Raw genomic sequence first — 24233 nt, 5'->3', positions numbered from 1 at the left:
GCAGCTGAGAGAAAATGGTCACAGGTGAGGCCATCACCTTCCAAAAACACTCACGGAAATGTGTTTTATATAGAAAAACTATGCATGGACTTCAATTTTTCAAACTTTTTAATCAAAATATAATTCCAGTTTCCATTAACTTTTTTTAAAGACTGAGTAAACCCAAACTTTTTGCGTTCTCCATTTTAAAGGTACTCATGGCTCAGTCCCTCACTTTCAAATATACCCCCAAATCCAACAATTCTATGCAAACCAAAACTGCCTTATGTGGACACCATAATTCCAAGTTATTTCTGGTAAGATCCATTTATTTCTTAACTGGGCATTCAGCCCAGTTTCCACCTGCCCAGGAAGCCACCACAAACCCCGCAAACGATCACACACCTTCTTACTACACAAACCATCCCTTAAGGGGATGTGAACTCACCCAAATGGAGTGTAGACTCCCTGCACCGGAGTAAACACACAGTTCCCTATCTTCTAGTTATCTACACACTGAACCCAGTAAGGCACCCAAGGCCTGCCTCTCTTAAATTTTATTTTAAAGGCCCAGAGAGTGAGTGAGTGAGGGGTGGGGGTTGGGCAGACATTGGCTCACCCAGCCAGACACCTTAGACTTCTCTACAATACTTAGTCCAGAGCTAAAAACTGTGCTCAAACTCAGCCCCAAACACACTCGTGAAGATTCAGAACCCACAAGAGAACTTACCCAGGCTTCCCAGACACAGCAAAAGAACAGGGAGCCCGAGGGGCTCAGCAGGTGCCGCCGTCTCATTTTCTAGTGCTCTGAAGGCGGATGGAGCTCTGCTTTGGATCCGGTTGACTGTGTCAGAGCTGTTCAATGTTCAAATGTTCAAAGGGCAAATGCTCAAGACCAGTCGTCTCAAGTGGAGTAAATTTGAGCAAAGACCACCAAACCAAACCATTCACAAATTACACAGCTCCTGGTGTCAGGGCCGGTTCTGACAATTGCAACCAACACCACCATCAGACAGCATCTGTAGGACAGAAGTGAGGCATGGCAATCAATTTAGAGGGTTATAGCTTAGTCAATCAACTCCATTGGTTGCAGCTTAGCTAGGTATTTTTACAGTTTATTCATTAGCTACAGCCAAGGCAATCAGTCAAAGCAGAGTTACTGTGATTAAACTCTATATTGGTTTGTTCTGTTGGGCCCAGCACAGGTGTCCCATCCAAACCTACAGCCTCCTACAATTTTTATTTAACACCACTTCTGTGACAAGTGAAAACCAGTCACAGCACTCAGAGTATGACCCTTGAGATATCTCCCTTTGTCCACTGTCTTGTCCCACGGCCAGGTGAGGCAGGAATACAAAGCTGTGCACACTGCCGGCTGACTGCTGTGTGTCTGGCAGACCTAAGCCCAGTTTCTCCGCCCTCCACTAACTGCGCTTAGAGAAGCTGGTGGAGTCTGCAGGTGCGGACTGCATTAGAGGCAGCAATCTGTATCGCCGTCTTGCGTAGCTTCTAGCCTGAGCTCGGTCCTATTTACACACTTTTTATTTCACAACAAAGTGTTGCTGTGCACAACCAATGGGAAGGAGCAGATAAAACCAAACTCATGCAGGACAGTTCAGATGAAGGCTCTTGGTACCGCCAGGCAGGAATTGGGCCATCAGGGAAGGGTGCAGCCCTCCCTGTCCTTGCTCTGCACGCCTAAAGATGTTCCCTCTTGGCAGCACCCGACCTGGAGTCAGAGATGTCCCCAGCCTCTGGGGTTCAAAGCAGGGTGAAGCAAAGTCCACCTGCAGGCCCGCTGTAGGCAACCACGAAGCACCCATGAGCTCTGCCTCCTGGTATTCACCCCCTGTGTGGTCCCCTCCCTTGCTGTACCAGCGTTGGTCTGTGTGACCAGAATGTGGCACCGCTGATGAAATGTCACTTAGCAAAAGGCACCGAAGCTTCGGTTTCGGTGGCTTGTGGCAGGCAACTTCCTAAGGGGGCCCCTGTAATTCCCACCTCTAAGTATCCTACAGGCAGGACCTAGTAGCCCAGTTCTACTTAAGCCAGTAGGACAAAAGTGGCGGGATGTCACCTCTGAGGCAGAACCACTAGGGACGGGACTCATACCTTTCTTGTCCTCTGCTCGCTCACTCCAGAGAGAACCCGCGTAGCAAGTGAGGTCTTGGCCATCCCCAGCGTGAGTGAGTGTGGAAGCGCAGCCATGCCAGGTGAGACTTAAGAACCTTAATTTATCCTAAGATGGCCGCAGTCCCAGCTGATACCTTGATGGTAGCCTCTGCAGACTCGGGCAGAGGCTGAGAGCTAAGCCACGTCTAGTGTCTGGGCCCAGAGAAGCGTGAGATGATAAATATTGTCTGAAGTGTGGAGTAATTTATTATATTTATTATACAGCAATAGCTAACGACTACACTCTCTTTCATCACAAGCTGCTCTTGGTTTTTGTCAGTAGCAGTTTAGGGGAACTCACTTGGTAAACAGCAGCCATGAGCGAGTGAGGCTGGAGGCAGATCCTCACCCAGGTGAGCCCCAATTGACGGTAGCCCCTACCCAGAGCGTGATTCATGAAGGGCCCTGCGCCAGAGCCCCCAGCTAAGCTTCCAAATTCCTTGCTCTAAGCTGCTCCGGTGTGGGTAATTTGTTTTGCAGCAATGGAGAGTTCATGAGCAAACGGAAAACACTCAGCAAAGAGGGAAAAGCCATGTTCATGAAACCAAGAGAAATATTCTTTATGAGAAGTATTTGGTTCATGTTCTGGATAGGCCCTGAATGTAGGTATGCAGTTATTTTTATTTTCTTTTTTTAAAGATTTATTTGAAAGGCAGAGTTACAGAGAAAGACGGAGACAGATATCTTCCATCAGAGGTTCACTCCCCAAATGGCTGCAACAGCCAGGACTGGGCCAAGCTGAAGTCAGGAACCAGGAACTCCATCCAGGTCTCCCACGTGGGTGGCAGCTGTCCAAGACCTTGGGCCATCCTCTGCTGCTTTCCCAGGTGCATTAGCAGTGAGCTGGATCAGAAGTGGAACAGCCAGGACTGGAATTGCGCCCATATGAGAGAATTTTCCTGCTTTTGAAGATTGCTGTTAGGAAGGCCATAACCACGTAGTGGACAGGACTAGGGCTTCGGAACACAGACGTGGTGTGGAATTCTGGATCTCCCTTCTGTGTGTCTTGGGATAAATCGCCTGCCCCGAGCTTCAGTTTCCCTAACAGGCACTAAACAAAAGGGTGTCCCCCACTTAGTGGAATCCCAGAGTTTGTCCTTAAGGCAAAGGAAAATTTTTTTGATATGAAAGAAACTCTAAAAAACAACTCCATACCTGGGGCTGGCCTTGCAGTGCAGTGGGTTAAGCCACGTCTCCACCATCTCTCACCCCCTCTAGGGATTGGGGGGTGGGGGAGGCGCTCAATACATTTGCTGCTGCCATTAATTCAACTAGTATTCCATCAACTGGGTGCCTAGAACGACACCCCTGGGCTGGGTTCCCAGGGGCTCAGGCGCACCTACTGCTAGGGGCGGAACTGGATTTCCAGGAAAAAGTCTGAGGTTTGGGTACCGAACTGGATTTCCAGGAAAAAGTCTGAGGCTTGGGGACGTAGGAGTCCCCGGCTGGGTGGCGTCCCAAGAACCCAAAAACGTTCGAGGAGGGGCAGTTCACCTCTTGACCGGAAGTTGCCTCTGCCCTGACAAAAGATGGCGTCCTCAGCGCCACCCGCCCATCTCCGGTAACCAATGGAGCCGCGACGCTGCGCTGACTCACGCGTGCGACCTCGGCTCTACGCTGTATGATGCAACGCTCCAGTCCGGGGAGCCTCCGGAGCACGTTGGGGCGATTAGGCGGCGGTAGCGTTGAGGCCGATGTCCTTGGAGGTGACCAGGGCGACCGCAGGGATGGTGCTAGGTGAGTGATGCTCTGCGTGCGGCGCGGTGCTCTCTGCAGCCGAGTCCTGGCGCTTACCTGCGAGCCCGGAGCAGGAAGGGAGCGCCTGGGAGACGGATGTGCGGGACTAAGGCCAGGAGGGAGGCAGCCAGGGGCCTGGCCGCGACCGCGACCGCGACCGCGACCTGGTGGGCCGGCCCGGGCGCTGCTCGGGCCCTGGGTGCCCGGGGCTGCGATGGCGGCCGCCCTGGGCCCCTCCCTAGGCAAGAAATGCCGGGTCGCCGCCGTGGTGCAGGCGCTGGGACGGGTCAGACTCTGCGCGTCTTCACGGGGATCGTCAGGAGAGCGACTCCAGCGTTTTAATGCGCTTCCGCAGAGCCTCGTTTTGTGTCGAGGTTTCCAGGGAGACCATACGGGGCAGTGGGCAAAAGCAGAGCCGCAAGAGGCTTGCGTGGATGTCACGGTTGAGGATTACGGTTGTGTGCAGCCCTCTGCTATCTGTGAAACTCAGATCTCCCGTTGGCTTTAAAGACCAGGGGCGACTGGCTTTTTTTTTTTTTTTAATTTGCCACCTGTGTCCCGGCTTGCGCTGTGTATGTATTTCAGCCTCCAGATGGTGGTGATTTTCTTTAGTCTGTAGATGGAGAAATACCCCCCCCCCCCCCACACACACACACACGCCCTCCAGCAGGGTCCCCCTGGCTTTTAAGGTACAACACAATATTCCCATCTAGGTCGGGCCGCCTTGCAAGCCCTCGTTGTACTGTTAGGTAGTCAAGTAGATAGAAGCAGTAGCACCCGTTAAAAATCGTCCAAGTTAGTTTTGGAAAGCTTAGTCTATAGCCAGTGTGTCTTTGGGAGAGGAGTGTCCCTGAAATAGGGCAGTGGGAAAACGAGGGCGATGCAGGTTTGTTTTGAACTCTGGTGATTTTTTTTAAATGCATGTTCTGTTGACCAAGGGAAAAAATGGGCCAAGTAGTTGTATATAAGGTGACTGACGAGTAACTTATTCTCGTTTTTGTAAAACAGCAGAGCTGTATGTCTCCGACCGAGAGGGCAACGATGCCACGGGAGATGGAACCAAGGAGAAACCGTTTAAAACAGGTCTAAAGGTAGTGTCTCTTCTCCTGAGCAAACAGACCCTATGCTTACTAATGGCTCTGTGGCCGGTCAGAATTTTATTTCAAGCACAAGGCTTTGACGAGCGCTTTTCGGAAAAGGGGAAGTTAGGAATGAATGCAGATATGTAGCCTTAAGGTTGCCATTAGATGACCAAAGTCTGCACTTGTGTGGTGAACATTTAAACGAGGTGTGGAATCTTGGAATGTCTCGCTCTGGTGCATCAGTTTGCCAGTTTTTCAGTTCCTGTAAGAACACAAATCACCTTTGCAGTCGCACGGAGCTGATGGCCCGGTGACTCCTAGCAGGCCCAGTGGTGACTTTACCGCAGCCCACAGTGTGGTCCTGAGCCTGGAGCCTCCGAGGTCTGATGAGTATCGGCACAGCGAAATGTGCCTGTGGGCCCGAGCAGGCATGTGACCCTGGAGCGGGCAGCTTGACTAGTAGGCCGCGTTTCTCAGGGCCTGGAGTTCTCACATGAGTTCGGCACGTTGCCAGGAAGCACACTGACGTGGAAAGCCAAGTAGAGTTGCAAAGGGGTTGGTTCTTTGAACGCATGGCCTCACTGTAGGGGTGCTGTGTGGCTAACTGCATGACGTTAAGGTGTGGCCCAGCATCCTTACGTAGCCGTGGACTCGCCAATTAAACCAGAACGCAAGGATCCCTTGGCTACAGCTGCCACATGGGAAGATGATTGGAAGTTCTCTCCTTGGACAATTCTAGGGAAAGCAGGGCCCTGACACTGCTGTTTCTACACATCCAGGCCTGGCCTGTCCCCCTGTTGTGACATTAATTTAGCTCTTGTCAGTCTTCCTAACCTGGCACACTCACTCCTCTATTGGGTCATACCATATGAATAAAAAGAGTTATTCATTTGAAAGGCAGAGTTAGAGGGGAGATGGAGAGATCTTCCAATCACTGGTTTGCTCCCCAAATGGTCACAAGGACTGGGGCTGGGCCAGGCTGGAGCCAGGAGCCAGGAGCTTCACACAGGAGGTCTCCAGTGTGGGTGGCAGGGGCTGTCTTCCGCTGCTTTCTCAGGTGCATTGGTAGGGAGCTGGTTGGACAGTAGAGCAGTCAGGGACTCAAACAGGTGCCCATACGGGATGCCAGTGCTGCAGGTGGTGGCTTTACCCATTTTGCCACAGCTTTGGCCCTGGGCCTTGCTTTCTTTTTTAGTATTTTAAAACCAGAACATACATTGCGTGATTTATTGTTGAAATTCTCAGGATGTGAACTGGGTGCCACAAGAGCTGCCATCCTGGGTCAGGTGCTGTTCCTTCATGGACTCCGTGCCTCACCGAGCAGTCCTGGTGGTCTTCAGTCTCTTCGCCGTGGCACCCCTGTCATGCTTTTCTTGCGCTGGGCAGGGCAGCCCCATTTGCCGCAGGCTGACTGCTGAAGGTGGTAGGCCTTAAAGCCCCGGTGGCCGTGTAACGTGTGCGTCTTATTGCATCACTTTCCAAACAAGGACATTCCCTTTGTCATCTCCTACACCCAAGACCAAAAAGACCTGAAGAAAAGGCACTTCCGCTGTATTGCTCCCTGGCCTTGCTTTCTGATTCTTAGAAAGGAACTCTCTTTCATTTCTGCGTTGTTTGGCCCAGGTGAATGTGGTTGTGGGTGAAAGTATGTCATTCTGATTTGGGCAGTGACAGCTTGGTTCTTTCAGTTCCAGCAATATAAAAGGAGGGGTCGGTACAGGCTGTTGCATAGTAATTGAATTTTGAATGCAAATACAAATACAGGCATGCATCACTTAACAATAGGGTTGTGATCTGAAAAGTGTGTCATTGACGATCTTGTCATTGTGTGAACGTGGTTGTGCACTTACCAATGAAGACAGCTGCGCGTCACTAGGCAGTATAATCTTAGGGGAGTGCAGTCGTACACATTGTCCTCTGGTGACCAACATGTTGTTAGGCAGTGCATGACGTTTTGTGCTGTTGAATTGTTGAAACGATGAACTCTCTTAGATGTTTCCAGACGAGCCAGTCTCTCTCCTCTGTAGCACTCATAGACTTAGGACTAATGGCCCTTTTGAAAAGGTCCCTTTTTTTAGGTTTTGGATCCTGGGGCCAGCATAATAATTCATTTGCATTTCTTATTTGGCTTAATAATTTCACGGAAATTTTGCAAGAATATTGGAGGCAATTAATGAAACACTCATCTTTTATGCACTCTCAACTAACTTTGTAAAAAAGGAACACAAGCTTTAAATTAAGAAATGATGTAGAAATAATGCCGGAAGTGTCCCAGAATTGGTGAAGAGAGATATTTGCATGTGAGAATTTTACAAGTTAAATGAAGCCTAGCCTTTTAAGCAGTTGAGCACTATTTTGTTGAAAGGGGATCACAAGTATTTTAGACACTTCCCTGATTTTAGGTGTTGTCTACGGACAGTCAGCATGTGCCGTTAGCTGTCTCTTCTGTTGGCAGTGTGGGTGAGCTGGGGAACGGCATGCTGTGGGTTGGAACTTGCTGGAAACATTTGTGAAAGCACCGGAAGGGTTCTAGCAGTGGTGGGAAACGTTCGGCCCACGAGGCCCTGGAAACTGATTCGTGTGTTCCTGTCAAGGCAAACTGCAGGCGGGACTTCAGATTCAATAAATCTGTAGCAGGCCAACTTTTAAGTTCGTATTTTTGTATGGCCCGTGAATGTTATTATAAATATCGAAATGGCCCTTGGTGCACAAAAGGTTCCCCACCCACTCTTGACAGAGCAAAGCGTTTCTTGGTAGGTCCAGCCACTCTTTCAACATTGACTTTGGCTCTAGGGCCTCTATTGTTTTCTTCTTGGCTCTTGACTATGTCCTAGATTGTTGAAGGTGCCTCATAATTGATTTTTCATTTTTAAGTATTGTGCAAAGTTAAATTTCTCTTTTCTCTCTCCCTCCCCCCTACCCAAGGCTTTGCTGACGGTAGGGAAAGAACCGTTTCCTACTATTTATGTGGATTCGCAGAAAGAAAATGAGGTAGGGCGAACCAGAAATTTTACTGAATTTTATTTTGTTAACAAATTTTCATCAAGGCATAGAGATCTTGAAAAAGTTTGATGTCTCTGTCTCTCTAGAGGTGGGATGTTATCTCTAAATCACAGATGAAGAACATTAAGAAAATGTGGCATAGAGAACAAATGAAGAGTGAATCCCGGGAAAAGAAAGAGGTGAGCTGTGAATGTGCCCCTGCGAACCTTTTTGGAGGCAGAACACTGGACACTGTGCTAATGCGTTGCTGTATCCTGAAAACTAGGCAGAAGATAATTTGAGAAGAGAAAAGAACCTAGAAGAAGCAAAGAAGATTGTCATTAAGAACGATCCAAGTCTTCCAGAGCCGACATGTGTACGTGCGGAAATCGTCTCTCATGTCCTGGACTTGGCTCCGTCAGTCCTTTTTTCTGAGTATGGGGGCCGTGCCCCGTGGTTTGTCCTTTACGTTGGCTGCCTTTGCTTTCCTTGCAGAAGGGATAGGAACGAGGCTTTACCAAGCCTGGCGGCCAGGCCTGGCGGTGCTTGTGGGCGATCAGGGGGTTTTCTCCTCTCTAGGATCCGTTTCCTTCCCGTGTAGTAAAGGGGGAGATCTGTGATTTTCACCAGTGTTTAAATAGATGAAGCACTTAGGATTTTCTGAAATTGGCTTTCCTTTTCCTCCTGTTCTTTCTGGAACCCAGACAAATTGCCGTGCTATGAATGGATGTCATCTGATGAGTTGTCATTCTTTCCCACTTGCCTAGTGAGGGAACTGGGTTTTTGAGTGCCCTAACCATCACTGTCTCTACCCACCTTTCCCATCCGCTCCCCAGACGAAGTGCTGATCTTTGTTCCTGTCCAAGTCCTAGAGTGTATGGAGGAACTGTGGGTCAACAGAGGCTCAGTGTAGACTTGGATGGTCACTTCTGGGGGAAGCAGGTGCCCTACTAGTGACCCAGTGAATTCATTTATAAATTGATTTTATATAGTGGTATATGAGATTCTTCTGGGTTTTTCTCATTGCCAGTTTTGCCCTAAGAAAAGAAGACTTGTATTAGTTTTGTTTTGTTTTAATTTTTTTTGAAAGGCAGAGAGAGAGAGAGAGAGAGATGTCTTCCATCTACTGGTTCACTTCCTAAATGGCCATGCTGGCTGGAGCTGGGCCTGGAGCTCTTCAGGTTTCTCACACTGGTACAGGGGCCCAAGGATTTGGGCTGTCTTCCACTGCTTTCCCAGGCCACAGCAGAGAGCTGGATCAGAAGTGGAGCAGCCGTGACTCAGTGGTGCCCACATGGGATGCCAGCACTACAGACCGTAGCTTTACCCACCCTGCCTTAGCGCAGGCCCTGACTTGGATTTTTTTTAAACCGTTCCAATATGGTGAAATGTATTTGATTCTGACTCACAGTAGAGTGATTGCTTCTAATTTTGCATCCTTTGTAATTTTTAACACTTTACTACGGTCTACCTAGTGTTTGTGAAAATTCTGGTGAATGATATAGGACATAATTGGTCAAATGTTACTTATTTTAATTTGACAGGTGAAGATTGATGCATTAGAAGGCTATAGAGGTCAAAGAGTGAAGGTGTTTGGTTGGGTCCATCGGCTGCGGAGGCAAGGTGAATGGTATAGCTTTTCTTTTCTTTATTTTAAATATTCTTGGTCTTAGATGAAGAGAACGTTTTAAAAATCACTTAAGGGTAGTGTGTGTGTGTGTGTGTATGCTGGCTTTTTAAAGGGTACAGTGATATATATACTAAATTTGTCCTTAAATGAGAACACAACTATTGAAAGGTTAATAAGGCCATTTGAAGGAAGAGGGTCACGTGGGAGTTTTGAATGTTTAACGTTTAACCTTGGAGTTTCCTCTGTATACAATTAAATTCTGAAAAGTACTCTGTAAGTCCCTTGAAAATTCTGGCTAAATTTCTCTTCCCATTTTTAGGAAAGAATCTGATGTTTCTGGTATTACGGGATGGTACAGGTTATCTTCAGTGTGTCTTGTCGGATGAGTTGGTAGGTATTTTGTTTCACTTACAACTGAAAGTTTTTTTTTTTTTCCACTAAGTTCACTTATTGTTAGTTTTGAGAATTTTAAGCTCTATATAAACTTTTTAAACCTTTATTAGGAAAATGTCATGCATTGTAGGTATGTATAATTTTTAATTGTGAATTATACAGTAATAAAGCTGGGAGGAGAAACTTTTATTGTGGAAAATTTTCCAACACATAAAACAGAGCATAATGGAATCCTCATGTGCCCATCACCAGGCTTCAGTAATTACCAGCATACAGTTTGGTAATCCTGGTTTACTGATCCCTCCCTCTGCTCCCCCTCCTTACATTACTGTATTCTTATACCATCATCACGCCCACCCCAAATTAGCCCAACACCTAAGTATTGTCCAATATCCAGTCAGATTCCCCCAATTAATTCTCAGTGCCTTTTTACAGCCGATTAGTTAGAATGAGGAGCCAGATAAAATCCTGCTACTTTAGTTGCCATTGCTCTCAAGTTTTTTATCTGTTACATTGCTTCCTCCCTTACCCTTGGTGTTCATTTGTTGGGGGAAAAAAATGGCCATTCTAGATTTGATTGACTGCATGCTTCTGGTGTCATTTAACATGTTCTTTTCTGTATTTTCTTTTGAATTGGGATTAGATCTGGTTTGGGGTTTTCAAAATCTTTTTAAGGATTTATTTAAAGTCAAGAGTTACGCAGAGAGAGAGGTCTTCCATCCTCTGGTTCATTCCCCAAATGGCTGCAACAGCCAGAGCTGTGCCGATCTGAAGCCAGGAGCGAAGAGCTTCCTCTGGGTCCCCCACAGCGGGTGCAGAGACCCAAGGATTTGGGCCATCTTCTACTGCTTTCCCAGGCCATAGCAGAGAGCTGGATCGGAAGTGGAGCAGCTGGGTCTTGAACTGGCACCCACGTGGGACGTGAGCACTGCAGGCAGCGGCTTTACCCGCCATGCCACAGTGCTGGCCCCTTTTTTGGGTTTTGAAAGCAACAGCTTCATAGGCAAAGCTGTGTTGTTCTGATTGCATCACACCCAGAGCCATGTGGTTGTCTTACTGTAGGATTAGCGGGGCCCAGTGTTGACAGCCGTATCCCTCATTGTCGAGTTCCCCCATCACTTTTCTTCTGATAGCTTCCGTGTGTATTGAGCACTGTAGTGTAGAAAGGATCTGTATTAAAAAAAATCGAACTGTCCATATTTTTAGGTGACATGGGCTATCATCATTTATGCATGCATATGTACATAAAGTGTGTAAATGTTTATATATCTGCTGTGGAGAAATATATCATTCACAGGGACGATTCTTACCATTAAAAATCAACGGCAGACTTGGTTTTTCTTTAGCCAGTATGACCAGGTAACTTATTTGTGGAAATGCCCTTAGGTTTCTGTGTGTAAGAGTCATTTAATGTCAGTGTGAATAGCTGAATTTGAACTGTGATCTTTTCATAGTGTCAGTGTTACAACGGAGTGGTCTTGTCCACCGAGAGCAGTGTTGCAGTGTATGGGATGCTAAATCTGACACCCAAAGGCAAGCAGGTGAGTGGACTGGGTTCCTTGCTGGCCAGTGAATGGGCATTTCTTTCTTTCTTTTTTTGACAGGCAGAATTAGACAGAGAGAGAGAAAGGTCTTCCTTCCGTTGGTTCACCCCCCCCGAAATGGCCACCACAATGGCCACCATGGCCGGCGCGCTGTGCCAATCTGAAGCCAGGAGCCAGGTGCTTCCTCCTGGTCTCCCATGTGGGTGCAGGACCCAAGCACTTGGGCCATCCTCCACTGCCTTCCCGGGGCACAGCAGAGAGCTGGACTGGAAGAGGAGCAACCAGGACTAGAACCTGGGGTACCAGCGCCGCAGGCAGAGGATTAGCCTAGTGAGCCGCGGCGCCGGGTTTTTGTTTTTTTGACAAGGGCATTTCTTTTATTTATTTATTTATTTTATTTTTTATTTTTATATTTTATTTTTTATTTTTGACAGGCAGAGTGGACAGTGAGCAAGAGAGACAGAGAAAAAGGTCTTCCTTTTGCCGTTGGTTCACCCTCCAATGGCCGCCGCGGTAGGTGCGCTGCGGCCGGCGCACTGTGCTGATCCGATGGCAGGAGCCAGGTGCTTCTCCTGGTCTCCCATGGGGTGCAGGGCCCAAGCACTTGGGCCATCCTCCACTGCACTCCCTGGCCACAGCAGAGAGCTGGCCTGGAAGAGGGGCAACCGGGACAGGATCGGTGCCCCGACCAGGACTAGAACCCGGTGTGCCGGCGCCGCAAGGCGGAGGATTAGCCTAGTGAGCCGCGGCGCCGGCCTAACAAGGGCATTTCTTTATTTGCTTATTTTCCTGTGTCTGCTTTTATACTTTGGGTGTTTGGGAATGAACCACTTGCTAGATTTAGTTTGCCTTTAACTTCTCTACATACATAACACTCTACAATTTGTCTGTGTTCCTCTTCTGGGGCTATAGCAGAATACCACGGATTGGGTAATGTATAAAGAAAAAGTTAATTTCTTGAAACTGAGAAGTCCAACATCAAGAGCCGTGTCTGACGAGGGCCTTGTTTGCTCCTGCCAGGGTGGGAGGCATGACATGGAGAGAGGCAGAGAGTGACAGATCCTGAAGGCTCCATGCTCGCACACCTGAGACAGTGGCGTTAATCCAGTCATGGGGGCAGATGACCTAGACACTTTCCATGAGCCTGCACCTCCCAGCGTGCGTTTTGGCGGGAACAGACATTCAAACCATAGCACACTCATGAAAAGAACTCAAGGAATTGATTTTACAGAATTCCTGAATAATCCTCATGGGCTACACTGCAGCTACTTTGCCTTGTGAATCACTTTGCAGCAAGGTGGAAATAAAAGCCACCACCAAATCTCAGCACAGTAATCTCAACCTCAGCTTCTGAATGGGATTGGAAGGTCTTTGAAATGTAATTAAATGGGGGCAGGGATTGTGGTGCAGCAGGTTAGGCCACCCCTGCCACGCCAGCACCCCATATTGGGGTGCCTGGGAGGGAGTCCTGCCTCTACTTCCTATCCAGCTTCCTGCTAATGTGCCTGGAGGCAGCAGATGGTGGCCCGAGTCCCTGCCACCCATGTGGGAGATCCTGATGGAGTTCCTGGTTCCTGGTTTTGGCCTGGGCCAGACCCAGCTGTTGTGGGCATGTGGAGAGTGACCCAGCAGCTCTCTGTCACAAATAAATGAGTAATTTTTTAAAAAGATTTACTTATTTTACTTGAAAGGCAGAGTAACAGAGGGAATGGTAGAGGCAGAGAGAGAGATCTTCCATCCATTGGTTCATACCCCAAGTGGCCATGACGGCTAGAGCTGGGCCAGTCCTGGGCCAGTCCAAAGCCAGGAGCTTCCTTGGGGCCCCCCACATGGGTGCAGGGACCCAAGCACTTGGGCCATCTTCCTCTGCTTTCCCAGGCACATCAGCAGGGAGCTGGATTGGAAGCAGAGCAGCCGGAGCTCGAACTGGTTCACGTATGGGATGCTGGCACTTCAGGTGACCACTTAGCCTGCTTTGCCACAGCATGGTCCCCGTAAGATACATTTTTAAAAAACAAACCAAAAACATTTATTTATTTGAAAGGCAGAGTTACAGAGAGAGAGGGAGAGACAGAGATACCTTCCACCTCTGGTTCACTCCTCAAATGTCCAGAACTGGGCCAGGGCTGGGTCAGCCTGTAGCCAGTAGCCAGAAACTCCACCCGAGTCTCCCAGGCAGGTGCAGGGGCTCAAGCTCTTAGGCCATCTTTGCTGCTTTGCTGTGTGCATTAGCAGGGAGCTAGATTGGAAGTGGAGCAGCTGGTACATGAACTGGCGCCCATACAGGATTCCAGTGTTTCAGTCGTTGGCTTTGCCCTCTGTGCCACAACACCTGCCCCTGGAGGTGTTTATGCTTTAGCCAGCAGGCATGTAACCTACCAGTTGCAGTTAATCGTTCATAATTGTAGTTCAGATAACTTCTGTGATTATAATTACTAAGAAAGCAAACAAAGAAATGTACCACATAGCCACAAGAGGGAGGAAATTAGACTGGTAATCAACTTGAAATCTTCCTGAAAGGGAATAAAAGCTGTATTAAAAATGAATGTCTCAGTCAAGTTCACTGAGTTTGACTTGGATGTAATATGATTGCAAAATGGAGGAATTGTCATCATACTACTTGGTATCTAGTGTTTGGCACAAGGATAATTATGTATTCCATGATATGTTGCTTTTAAAATAAGTTATTTTCAAGGATTATTATGGTAGCTTGTGAATATTTACTCCATACATATATGTGTATATACCTCCCGAAGATAAATTGTTTTCAGTAAAACTTTTCTAAATTAAGTTTTTTAGTATAGGTAAATATGTTAAATTATTGGGCAAAGGCTGGAAATAATATGTGACAATGTTAAGTAGTTAGTAGTTAACTCCATTTGTGGGATTAACAGTTGCTTTTATTTTCTATATTAAAAATATATGTGTGTTTGAAATAAAAATGTAAAAATATCAATACAACACTGAGTTTTTGGGTAAAAATAGCAAGATAACATTGTTGGGTAAAAATGTAAAGACATCAATGTTCTATTGAATTGTTGAGTCTCTGTTTTTAGTAGGGTAGGGCTAATAGTGATGAGATTCTTGAAATAAGTTTTTACCAAACTTATTTGAGTCAGAATTTGAGATTTTGAATCAAAATCTTCAGTACTGTTCAAGGTTTTTTTCCTTCTCCCTCCCAATCTTTCTCCCCAACCCACTTGAAAAATTTAGGCTCCAGGGGGCCATGAACTGAGCTGTGACTTCTGGGAACTGATCGGGTTGGCCCCTGCGGGAGGAGCTGACAACTTGATCAATGAAGAGTCTGACGTTGACGTGCAGCTGAACAACAGACACATGATGATCCGGGGAGAAAACATGTCCAAAATCCTGAAAGCGCGGTCAGTGGTCACCAGGTGCTTCAGGGACCACTTCTTCGATAGGGGGTATTATGAGGTAAGTGTGTGTTCACCATCCTTTGCAAACTCTGCCTTGTTTGCTGTTTTGGAACTTGAATAGCAGCAATCACATGGACGTCTATTTATTCCTCCTCTTCCATGTGAACAGGTGACCCCTCCAACATTAGTGCAGACGCAGGTTGAAGGGGGGGCGACGCTCTTCAAGCTCGACTATTTTGGGGAAGAAGCGTTTTTGACCCAGTCCTCTCAGTTGTACCTGGAGACCTGCATTCCGGCCCTGGGAGATGTTTTCTGTATCGCGCAGTCATACAGGGCAGAACAATCCAGGACACGAAGGCACCTGGCTGAGTATGACACTGTCTTATTTATTTCTTTATTTCAAATATCTTTTCTGTAAAGAATCTTTGTGTAGTTAAATGATGTCTGTGCACAAGAATTAGATACACTTAAGATATTGGGAGACTCTGTTAAGTTTTGCCTCTTAACGTCATCCCTAAGTTTTTCACTTTGCTTTAATCATTTACATATTAAAGAAAAAATAAGAAATCACACTTGAAGGGGAGTCCAAAACTAAGGGAAGAGTTGGAAATTGACTTTCAGGGTTGGGATTTTGTCTTTCTGGACAGTTTTCCAATGTTAAAAACGTTGTGAAAAGCTTGACGTAAGGAGAAGAGCAGCCCTGAGCTGGTGTCCTATTCTTCAGATACACTCACGTGGAAGCCGAGTGCCCCTTCCTGACCTTTGAGGACCTCCTGAACCGGTTGGAGGACTTGGTTTGTGATGTGGTAGACAGAGTCTTGAAGTCTCCCGCCGCAAGCATAGTGTATGAACTCAACCCGGTAGGTGGGGTGTGTTGCAAATTAAAAATGATAATCCATTTCTAGGAGACAGTGAAGTCTTCACCTTCATTTTTTTTTTTTTTTTGTAGATTTGATAGCTTTTTAACTGAAATAAGTAAATTTTGAAGACTAAAATTTTATATTATTAATAATTTTGGAATATTTGAACTTGCCTAAGAAGAGTTCTGAATGTTTTCCATCTTAAGAATGTAGTCATCTAGTTTTCTAGCTGAGATGATATTTATAATAGTGGTAACTAGTTTTTTTCTCTCATAGAAGTGTTAGTGTCAGTGGTGTCTGTATATATGCTGTATTTTTCCTTTCTATTGTAGAGCTTTAAGCCCCCGAAACGCCCTTTCAAGCGGATGAACTATTCAGACGCTATCGTGTGGCTGAAAGAACACAATATAAAGAAGGAAGATGGAACTTTCTACGAGTTTGGAGAAGTACGTGTTCCCTTCTGATCGGTGTTCAAAGGTGGCATGTTGCACTTGATGCAGTGCGGCTTGCGGCTAGAGGGTGAGGAGCTCGGGCGGCGTCTGCGGATTCTCAGATGCGTGCTAGTCCCAGCACCTGCGGCTTCCTTGACCTAGCACATGTAGATGAGCCTGGGAACGGTGGCTCTCCGCCAGTGCTCAGTGAACGAGCGGGAGCTTCTGCTTCCTTCACTCTCACCTTGGCTGTCTCATTCGTTGATGTTGACTTCCGAGGTCCGTTAGCCTGGCGGGGATGCTGCAGAAGATGGTGACGCCTTTGGAATTACTTGATGGTGTCTGTGCATTTGTTTCTTTATTCTGGAGGGAGGATCAGGTGACTTACCGCCCGCACAGCAGTGATCTAGAACTCCCTCGTGTGGAAGGAGAGTCAGAGACGATACACATTGGTTACAAGGCAAAACCAAGAGCGGAGGCCTTGGGGAATGCCTGCCGGTGCTGCTGATAAACCCAGCTTATTGTCTGAGCCTGGAAGCCACCCTCCCAGTGTGCACTGGGGTGGAGATTGTGGACACGTCCAGGGCCTGCTTTCCTGTGCGTCTTGTCCTTTGTCCCAGAGCAGATCCCTGTTTTTCAGACTTCAATGGGGTATATACAGTAAGATCCCTCTGCCCCTAATTATAGCCTAGGCTGAGCCCCAGTGTTTGCCGAGATCCCAGTGTGAGCTAAAGAGATCGTTGCCTCCCACTCATTCCTGTTTCCTCTCCATATCTCTGGGAGCCTAGGCTCCAGGGATCAGAGTTTGAAAACAGATGGCTCAGCACTATGTCAGTTTTTTTTTTTTTTTTTTTAAGATTTATTTATTTATTTGAAAGGCAGAGTAGAGAGAGAGGGAGAGTCAGAGAGAGAGAGAATCTCCCACCCACTGGTTCATTTCCCAAATGGCCTCAATGGCTAGAGCTGGGCCAGGCCAAAGCCAGGAGCTCCATCTGGGTCTCCCACATGGGTGCAGGGGCCCAAGCACTGAGGCCATCTTCCACTGCTTTCACAGGCGCATTAGCAGAGAGCTGGATTGAAGTGGAGCAGCCGGGACTCGACCCAGCACCCATAAGGGATGCCAGCGCTGTAGGTGGCCACTTTGCCCACTGTGCCACAGTGCCAGCCCCTCTGTGTCAGTACCGAGTCTTGTCCAGTTCTTGCCATCAGTTTTACTGAGACAGGAGTTCAGTTTTAGCTTGAATTTATTTGTAGTTTACTGAAAGATGTCTTTAAGAAAGAAGTTGATTTATCATCACCCAGCATGCCTTGGCTAACTGATCCAGGGTGGATGTACATAGGAGTGCGACATGGGTTGCTGGTTTTACAACTGTGTCTTAGCAGCACCGAAGGCGTAATTATTTCAGTATGAGAAAGTGCAGGGAACAGGAGACTTTAAAGGTTAGTGCTTAGTACCATATTCTGTGCAGGTCAGCGATATTCTGGAGCGTTCCACAGTAACCTTATGCTTTAGGGCCTAGAGAGTGGACTCTATCGACCGGGGCACTGGAAACAGCTGCTCGGGATCTCACAGCTGAGGTGTCAGGATTTTCTTTTGTCATTCCTCAAACTGCATGGTGCTTGAGTTATTCTGGAGACGAGAAGATCTTTTCACACTTCATTTTATAATCGTGGGGTTTTTTGTTTGTTTTTAAGATTTATTTATGTCTTTGAAAGGCAGAGAAAAAGAGATCTTTCATCGCTGGTTCACTCCCCAAATGGCCGGAGCTGCACTGATCTGAAGCTAGGAGCCTGAAGCTTCTTTCGGGTCTCCCACGCAGGTGCAGGGGCCCAAAGACTTGGGCCACCTTCTACTGCTGTCTCAGGCCATAGCAGGGAGCGCAAATTGGAAATGGAGCAGCTGAGACTTGAACTGGTGCCCCTATGGGATGTCGGCACTGCACCTGCTATACCACAGCACTGGCCGCTATAACTGTTTTTTTTTTTTTTTTTTTTTTAAGTGTCTTGATTTCTTTTGTGAAGATATGGCTCCTAACGCAAATGTGTGTTCATGTTTCGGGTCGTGGCATGTTGGTATGGGGTGAAATGGCTACTTCTGCCTGGTTGGATTTGGAGTTGTGGATGTTAATGAAGTCTTGTCTGGCCTCAGGATATCCCAGAAGCTCCTGAGAGGCTGATGACAGACACCATTAATGAACCCATCCTGCTGTGTCGATTTCCCGTGGAGATCAAGTCCTTCTATATGCAGCGATGCCCTGAGGACTCCCGCCTCACTGAATCTGTCAGTTGTGGTAGAATATTAGCGATTTTACTGTTTTAAAGGGGTGGGGTCGATCATTTGGAATAAGATACGGCTCTTGGCAAATAGTTCACCATAAATGTAAATTTCAAGAAGTGGATTTTTTTCCCTCTCCTGAGTGGGGTTGACATGCTTTGTTAAATTAGAGTAGTGTTTGACTTTTGCATTAATCCTAGTCTTCGTTTTGCTCTAGGAGTTTAATTGTGATTTTCATTTCCCCTGTAGAGCACTGCTGTTGGTAACTGTGCACTTTACTCTGGACTTGTGTTATAGGTGGACGTGTTGATGCCCAACGTTGGTGAGATTGTGGGAGGCTCGATGCGTATCTGGGATAGTGAAGAAATGCTGGCGGGTTATAAGAGAGAAGGGATTGACCCCGCTCCCTATTACTGGTACACAGATCAGGTAAAAACCGGTTTTCAACATTCTCTAACATTTCTTCATTGTACTACTTCTGTATCATTGAGAGTTTTTAAAGGAAGGAGTTGGGGGTAATACTTGGTGTTTGAACCATATTCAGTTTTGTGGTTATAGTTGTGGCACATGTGTATTGCCAGTTTTGTTTTGGCTAAGTTCTGTGTTAAATTCCTGTGAAAACTGTAACTGGGCCCTTGCTCCTTGCTTTGATTTTTAAAAATGTCACTAGAGCCTACCAGTATCTGGTACCATGTTTCACTTTCTTCTGAAAAACAGATGCTTCTTCCCTGGGGGGCACTTAATCCCCCAGTTACTTTTTGTACTGAAGTATTTCTTTCTACTGGTTCGTGAAGTCACACAGAGTGGAAGTTGGATTCTTAACCATCATGAGTTAACTCCTGTAACTTAGATGAAATTTACACTAAGGCTTTATTGCTCCCCTGTTCCCTTCTTATTTTTACATAGAGAAAATACGGGACATGTCCTCATGGAGGCTATGGCTTGGGCTTGGAGCGGTTCTTAACCTGGATCCTGAACCGGTACCACATCCGAGACGTGTGCCTGTACCCTCGGTTTGTGCAGCGCTGCAGGCCCTGACCGAGTCCTTCCGCAGCATAAACGAAGGAGCTCCGTGCGTGCGAGGAGCAGACTGCCTCTTTCCAAAAGGAAAAACAAAGCCAAATCGTCCCTCTTCTGTCCCATTGGCGTGTAACTATTTGTTTTTCTCTTCCTGTTTTTGGTTCCTCTTCCCATAAAAAGTCGTTCATGTTGCTTGGACATCAAGCAGCGTTGCTGTCATTTCAAGAAAAAGCATATTCATTGCAAAGTTTGGGAGAAGTGTGTGGCATGGAGTCCTGTAGTTATGGATCCATTTCAGCATTTTATCCAATTACAGGTTGTAGTCATTGTGTTCTATCTACCGGATATATAATTAAACAGTTCTTAATTATGGTTTAAGACATTCCAGTAACGTAACCTTTCTGTCCTTTTAATGGTAACTGGAATTTGGTTTCTATCATTTTCTGGTGTCAGTGAGTTACAAGAAACATCTTGGGGGGGGGGGGGGGATTTGGCAATAGGGCATAAAAATCTAGTACCAGAACAGGGTATAACCAAGCACTAGAAGTTGGAATCAAATGGAGATAATCTTGACATCGGTCATTACTCTTCTAAGTCCATATAGCTGCTTAGAATTCCAAGGCCTGTGAATTGACACGGAAGAAATAGTAAAAGATGGACTTGCTGGAAGAATATGAAGTAAGAGCGTAACTGGTTGCGGGGGTGGGGGGGGCTTTAAGTGAGTCACAGCCTCCCGCATAACTACAGAGGCAACTGCTCTCCTCTCCTTCCTGGTCATCCCCGAGTAGTTAAGGTTCAGTGAGTTCCGGAGGAGTTCGCAGCTGAGCCTGGCTCACGGCTCTGCGTGGCCGCGTCTTCCCCACTGTGCCCTCGCGTGCGCTCTGTGCTACCTTATTAACTCACAGCAGGCTTGTTGAGTGACTTCACTTCAGATTTGGTTAATTTCTGCCCCCAGACGCATGCTGTGTATTCTCAATAGGCTGTATTCCCAGCAATCAATAAATGGACACATGCCAAAACTCTCTGCTGGCTTAATTTTCCTAAAGTGGAACTGTTTGTGTCTCATTAGTTCAGACCTCTTGCATTTTTTAATCTGTCGTCTCTTTCATGAAGTAAATATTTAAACGTAGATTTACAAATGCAGTAAGATGCCACAGGCGGAGGCTTAACTTTGTGCACCACAGCGCGGGCCCGCGATGGTTCATCTTCATGACCGACTTTCTGACGGTGCGGAAGCTTACCCGTGCGTCATCCTGCTTTTCAGAATAATATCCAATAAATTACCTGGGGTGTCAACACTTCATTAAAATGTGGACGGATGTGCTCTGGGCATGTTGAAGCTAAGCTAGGCCAAACTATGGTTAATGGGATAGGTGTAAGACATGCACACTTGGCCTAATGATGTTTTCAGTGTATGGTGGGTTGGTTGGGACAGAACCCCATTGCTGATAGAGCATCTGCCCTTAAATATCAACTTCCCCTTTAAAAGTCCCTCAGCCATTTCTGGCAACTCTACCTTGTTTGACTGCTACCTCACTGCCTGTAGGAGTTCCCAGAATTGTCTTTAATATGTAGGGTAGCTCAGCTGTATCGGAAGCAGCCTGGGCTGCACCCTGCAATCTGTTGAGAACCTTAAAACCAGCGGTGCCTGGGCCTTGACCCCATGCCAGCAGAGTTTGAATAACTGCCTTGGAATCAGCATACTTCATTCAGAGTTTTCTAGAATAAAAGGGCTCTCCTGATGCACAAGTACTGTAATTCAGAGTATTTGGAAACCGCTGGTCAATTAAATGACTCCGTTTTTTGCTGGTCGGTTTCCTTTCACTTCATGGCTTGTTACTGCTGTGGTGAGCAGGTGAGGAACATCAGCTTTGAAGAGACTGGTGTACTTGGTGTGTGAGACAAAATCAGGTGTGCGTCTAAGGTAACGTACTTAGTACCCGGCTCGCAGAAACGGAGGCTTTCCAGAGTTGGAGCCGCTGCGCTGCTTTGTGCTTTGCTTTGCTTTCTTTCATTCTTGTTTTTAGATTTATTTAAACGAGAGGGACCCACAGACACATTCCACCCCCACATGGCCACAACTGCCAGGGCTGGGCCAGGCTGAAGCCAGGAGCCAGGAACTCCATCTTGGTCTCCCACATGTGTGACAGGGACCCAACTACTGCAAGCTACACCTGCTGCATAGACAAAGAATAACTCAGATATACAAAGTATTTCAAATAGTGGGAAAATGGAATTGAAGTGTAAGTTTTTATGACCATGTTCTGTAGCAGGTGACACAGCTCTGTCACATCCTGGACATGGGTGATAGGGACAGCTGGGTGAGTGGTGAGACCCCCTGACGGCTCTCTGAACCCTCCTTTCTGTTGCCTTTTTCCATGGACATTCAGCTGAAGGAATGGAGCAAGCTGTGGCTCTGGAGTGGGATGTGCCTGGATTAAAATGATTCCACCCCTTGCTAACTATAACCTTGGGTGAAAAATCAGGGGACCTGACTCTATTTTCCTTGTCTATAAAATAGGATAATACTGCCTCTTCGCAAGATGGTTGCAGAGATCAGAGGTCATACATTTGCTGTAGTTACAGTTTCTACTACTTGATATGCAGAAACTGCTGGCCAAGTGGGGGTGTGCCCCAGGAGTCAGCCTAGCGTTCCTTCTTAGAGCCAGTCTGGTCTGGTGCATCCAGGATCCAGGCCAGAACGTGAGCGAGGTTTAAGGCTTCCTGGGAAGCGGCCCTGCCTCCTTCCAAGCCTTACACTTCACCCTGGAGGCCGGCCCTCTTCTCTGTCTGCCTGGGAAGTGAGGTTCAGCCCCACAGCTCCTCCTTTGGGAGGGGTTCTCACAGCCTCCCCGTGAGGGCTTTTGTTTCTATAGCTCTCTCCATTTGCACATAAGCTTCCTGGGGTGGGTGTGGTGGGGGGCTTTATTTCCATCCTGTGCCTGACAGTGCAGGGCACAGAGCCAACAGTGAGACTTGTCCGTAGGGTTTTCCATCATTTCTCGTAGGTGAGCTCCAAACCTTCCATTTGGGCAGCGCCATGTGCTTGTCCTTCCTGCAGTGTAAGGCGTGCTCAGTTACAGACAAAACAGGGTGAGGTCCGCAGCACTACAACTGCACCTTCAGCTCTGTCTCAAGCCAGCTCTTGGGCTGATGAATGTGCTTCTGACTCCCCGGAGTCCGGGAGTCTTACAGTTGCCCGATTCTGTCTAATTCCACCTCCCCCTGATCTCCAGGATGGTAATTACCTGTCCCCTCCTGTCCTCTGCTTGCCACCGTCTGTCTCTGTGCTGTCTTCATTTCCACTGCCCTCCCCTCCACACCCCTCACACAGACCTGTGGCCTCTCCCCCGCAGGTCCCCTGGCTGCCCTCTAACACAGCCTTCTAACAGCTGCCTTCCCCAGAGCTTGGCCCTGGGCTGCTGTTCTCACTGTTACAACTGTTGACTCCTGTGGCCTCCAGGGGTCCACGTCCTTAACACAGTCTAGGTCTGAGCTCTTCTGAGGCCACATGGCAGTCGTTCTGCTGCTGGTTAGCTGGTCTGTCGCCCCGGGGTCTCCCACGTCAACGCCCTCCTATCCTGCCCTCTGAGTAGTACTTTTTTTTTTAAAAAAATTTTTTTGACAGGCAGAGTGGATAGTGAGAGAGAGAGAAAGAAAGGTCTTCCTTTTTGCCGTTGGTTCACCCTCCAATGGCTGCTGTGGCCGGTGCATCTCGCTGATCCGAAGCCAGGAGCCAGGCGCTTCTCCTGGTCTCCCATGCAGGTGCAGGGCCCAAGGACTTGGGCCATCCTCCACTGCCTTCCCGGGCCATAGCAGAGAGCTGGCCTGGAAGAGGGGCAACCGGGATAGAATCCGGCGTCCCAACCGGGACTAGAACCCGGTGTGCCGGCGCCGCAAGGCGGAGGATTAGCCTGTTAAGCCACGGCGCCGGCCCCTCTGAGTAGTTCTAACCCACCTGGAGGAGCGGCTTCCTCATCTCCCAGGTGGTTACTGGGGAAGCATCTCCTAGCCTCCTGTTCCCCTACTGTAAACACATTGGCTAGACAGTACTCCCTAAATCCTAGCTGAGCGTGAATGGGACGCCTCAGGGCATCGGAATCAAGGGATGGGGCTCAGAGGGAGAGCTGTTAGGTTAGGGCTGGAGATTGAACCCAGAGAAAGGCACTGAGGCTTTGTGTGTGTGAGTTTCACTAGACTATAACCCATAGAGAGAACTCGCTCCATCCTAAGCATGATGGCCTCCTCATATACCCAGCCCCTCGAATGGCCCTGCAGTTAGGGCCAGAGCCCTGACCCTCTTGTGAAAGGAAATCCAGGAGACTGTCCCACTCGCCCCAAGAAGGACATAGGCTCTCTCCAACTGCCCAGCGCTCCGGGGCAGGGAGGAAACTTCCTGGGAAATCAAATCCTGCGTTGGGGGTTTATCCACATGGTCTCCTTGCTGTTCTCTAATATCCCTGCCGCTGGTTGAGTTGTGTCCCCCCAAAGTGGGTTGGCTTTTTATTTTATTTTTTTCAAGATTTATTTATTTGAAAGTCAGAATTAGAGACAGAGAGGGAGAGACAGCTTCTTCCAGGTCTCCCATGTGGGTACAGGGGCCCAAGGACTTGAGCCACCTGCTGCTTTCCCAGAAACTATACCAGAAGTGGGGCAGCTGGGACTCAAACAAGCATCACAGGTGGCGGTTTACCCTGGTTCACTTCCCAAATGGCTGCAATGGCCAGGGCTGGGCCAGGCCAAAGCTAGGA

General features: G+C 47.6%; 1 protein-coding gene across 2 annotated transcripts; it reads left to right on the top strand.

The window, feature by feature from the left end:
• Positions 1-3759: 3759 nt before the first annotated feature.
• NARS1 (asparaginyl-tRNA synthetase 1) lies at positions 3760-20504 on the top strand. Of its 2 annotated transcripts, none has more exons than XM_062201726.1 (15): positions 3760-3888; positions 4900-4979; positions 7896-7961; positions 8060-8152; positions 8239-8328; positions 9497-9575; positions 9902-9972; positions 11430-11516; positions 14733-14954; positions 15066-15265; positions 15621-15756; positions 16089-16202; positions 18337-18468; positions 18760-18891; positions 19369-20504. In XM_062201726.1, exons 1-15 carry the CDS (start codon positions 3846-3848, stop codon positions 19498-19500), a joined length of 1677 nt encoding a protein of 558 aa, XP_062057710.1. In that variant the 5' UTR covers positions 3760-3845; the 3' UTR covers positions 19501-20504. The 2 variants fall into 2 exon arrangements, with proteins under 2 accessions (XP_062057710.1, XP_062057709.1); XM_062201725.1 differs by having other exon boundaries at positions 4897-4979.
• Positions 20505-24233: the final 3729 nt, after the last annotated feature.

Source organism: Lepus europaeus, chromosome 9 (assembly GCF_033115175.1).
Source record: "Lepus europaeus isolate LE1 chromosome 9, mLepTim1.pri, whole genome shotgun sequence".
Taxonomy (NCBI): Eukaryota; Metazoa; Chordata; class Mammalia; order Lagomorpha; family Leporidae; genus Lepus; species Lepus europaeus.
Note: the sequence above shows the minus strand (reverse complement) of the source record. Positions and strands in the feature narration are given on the sequence as shown.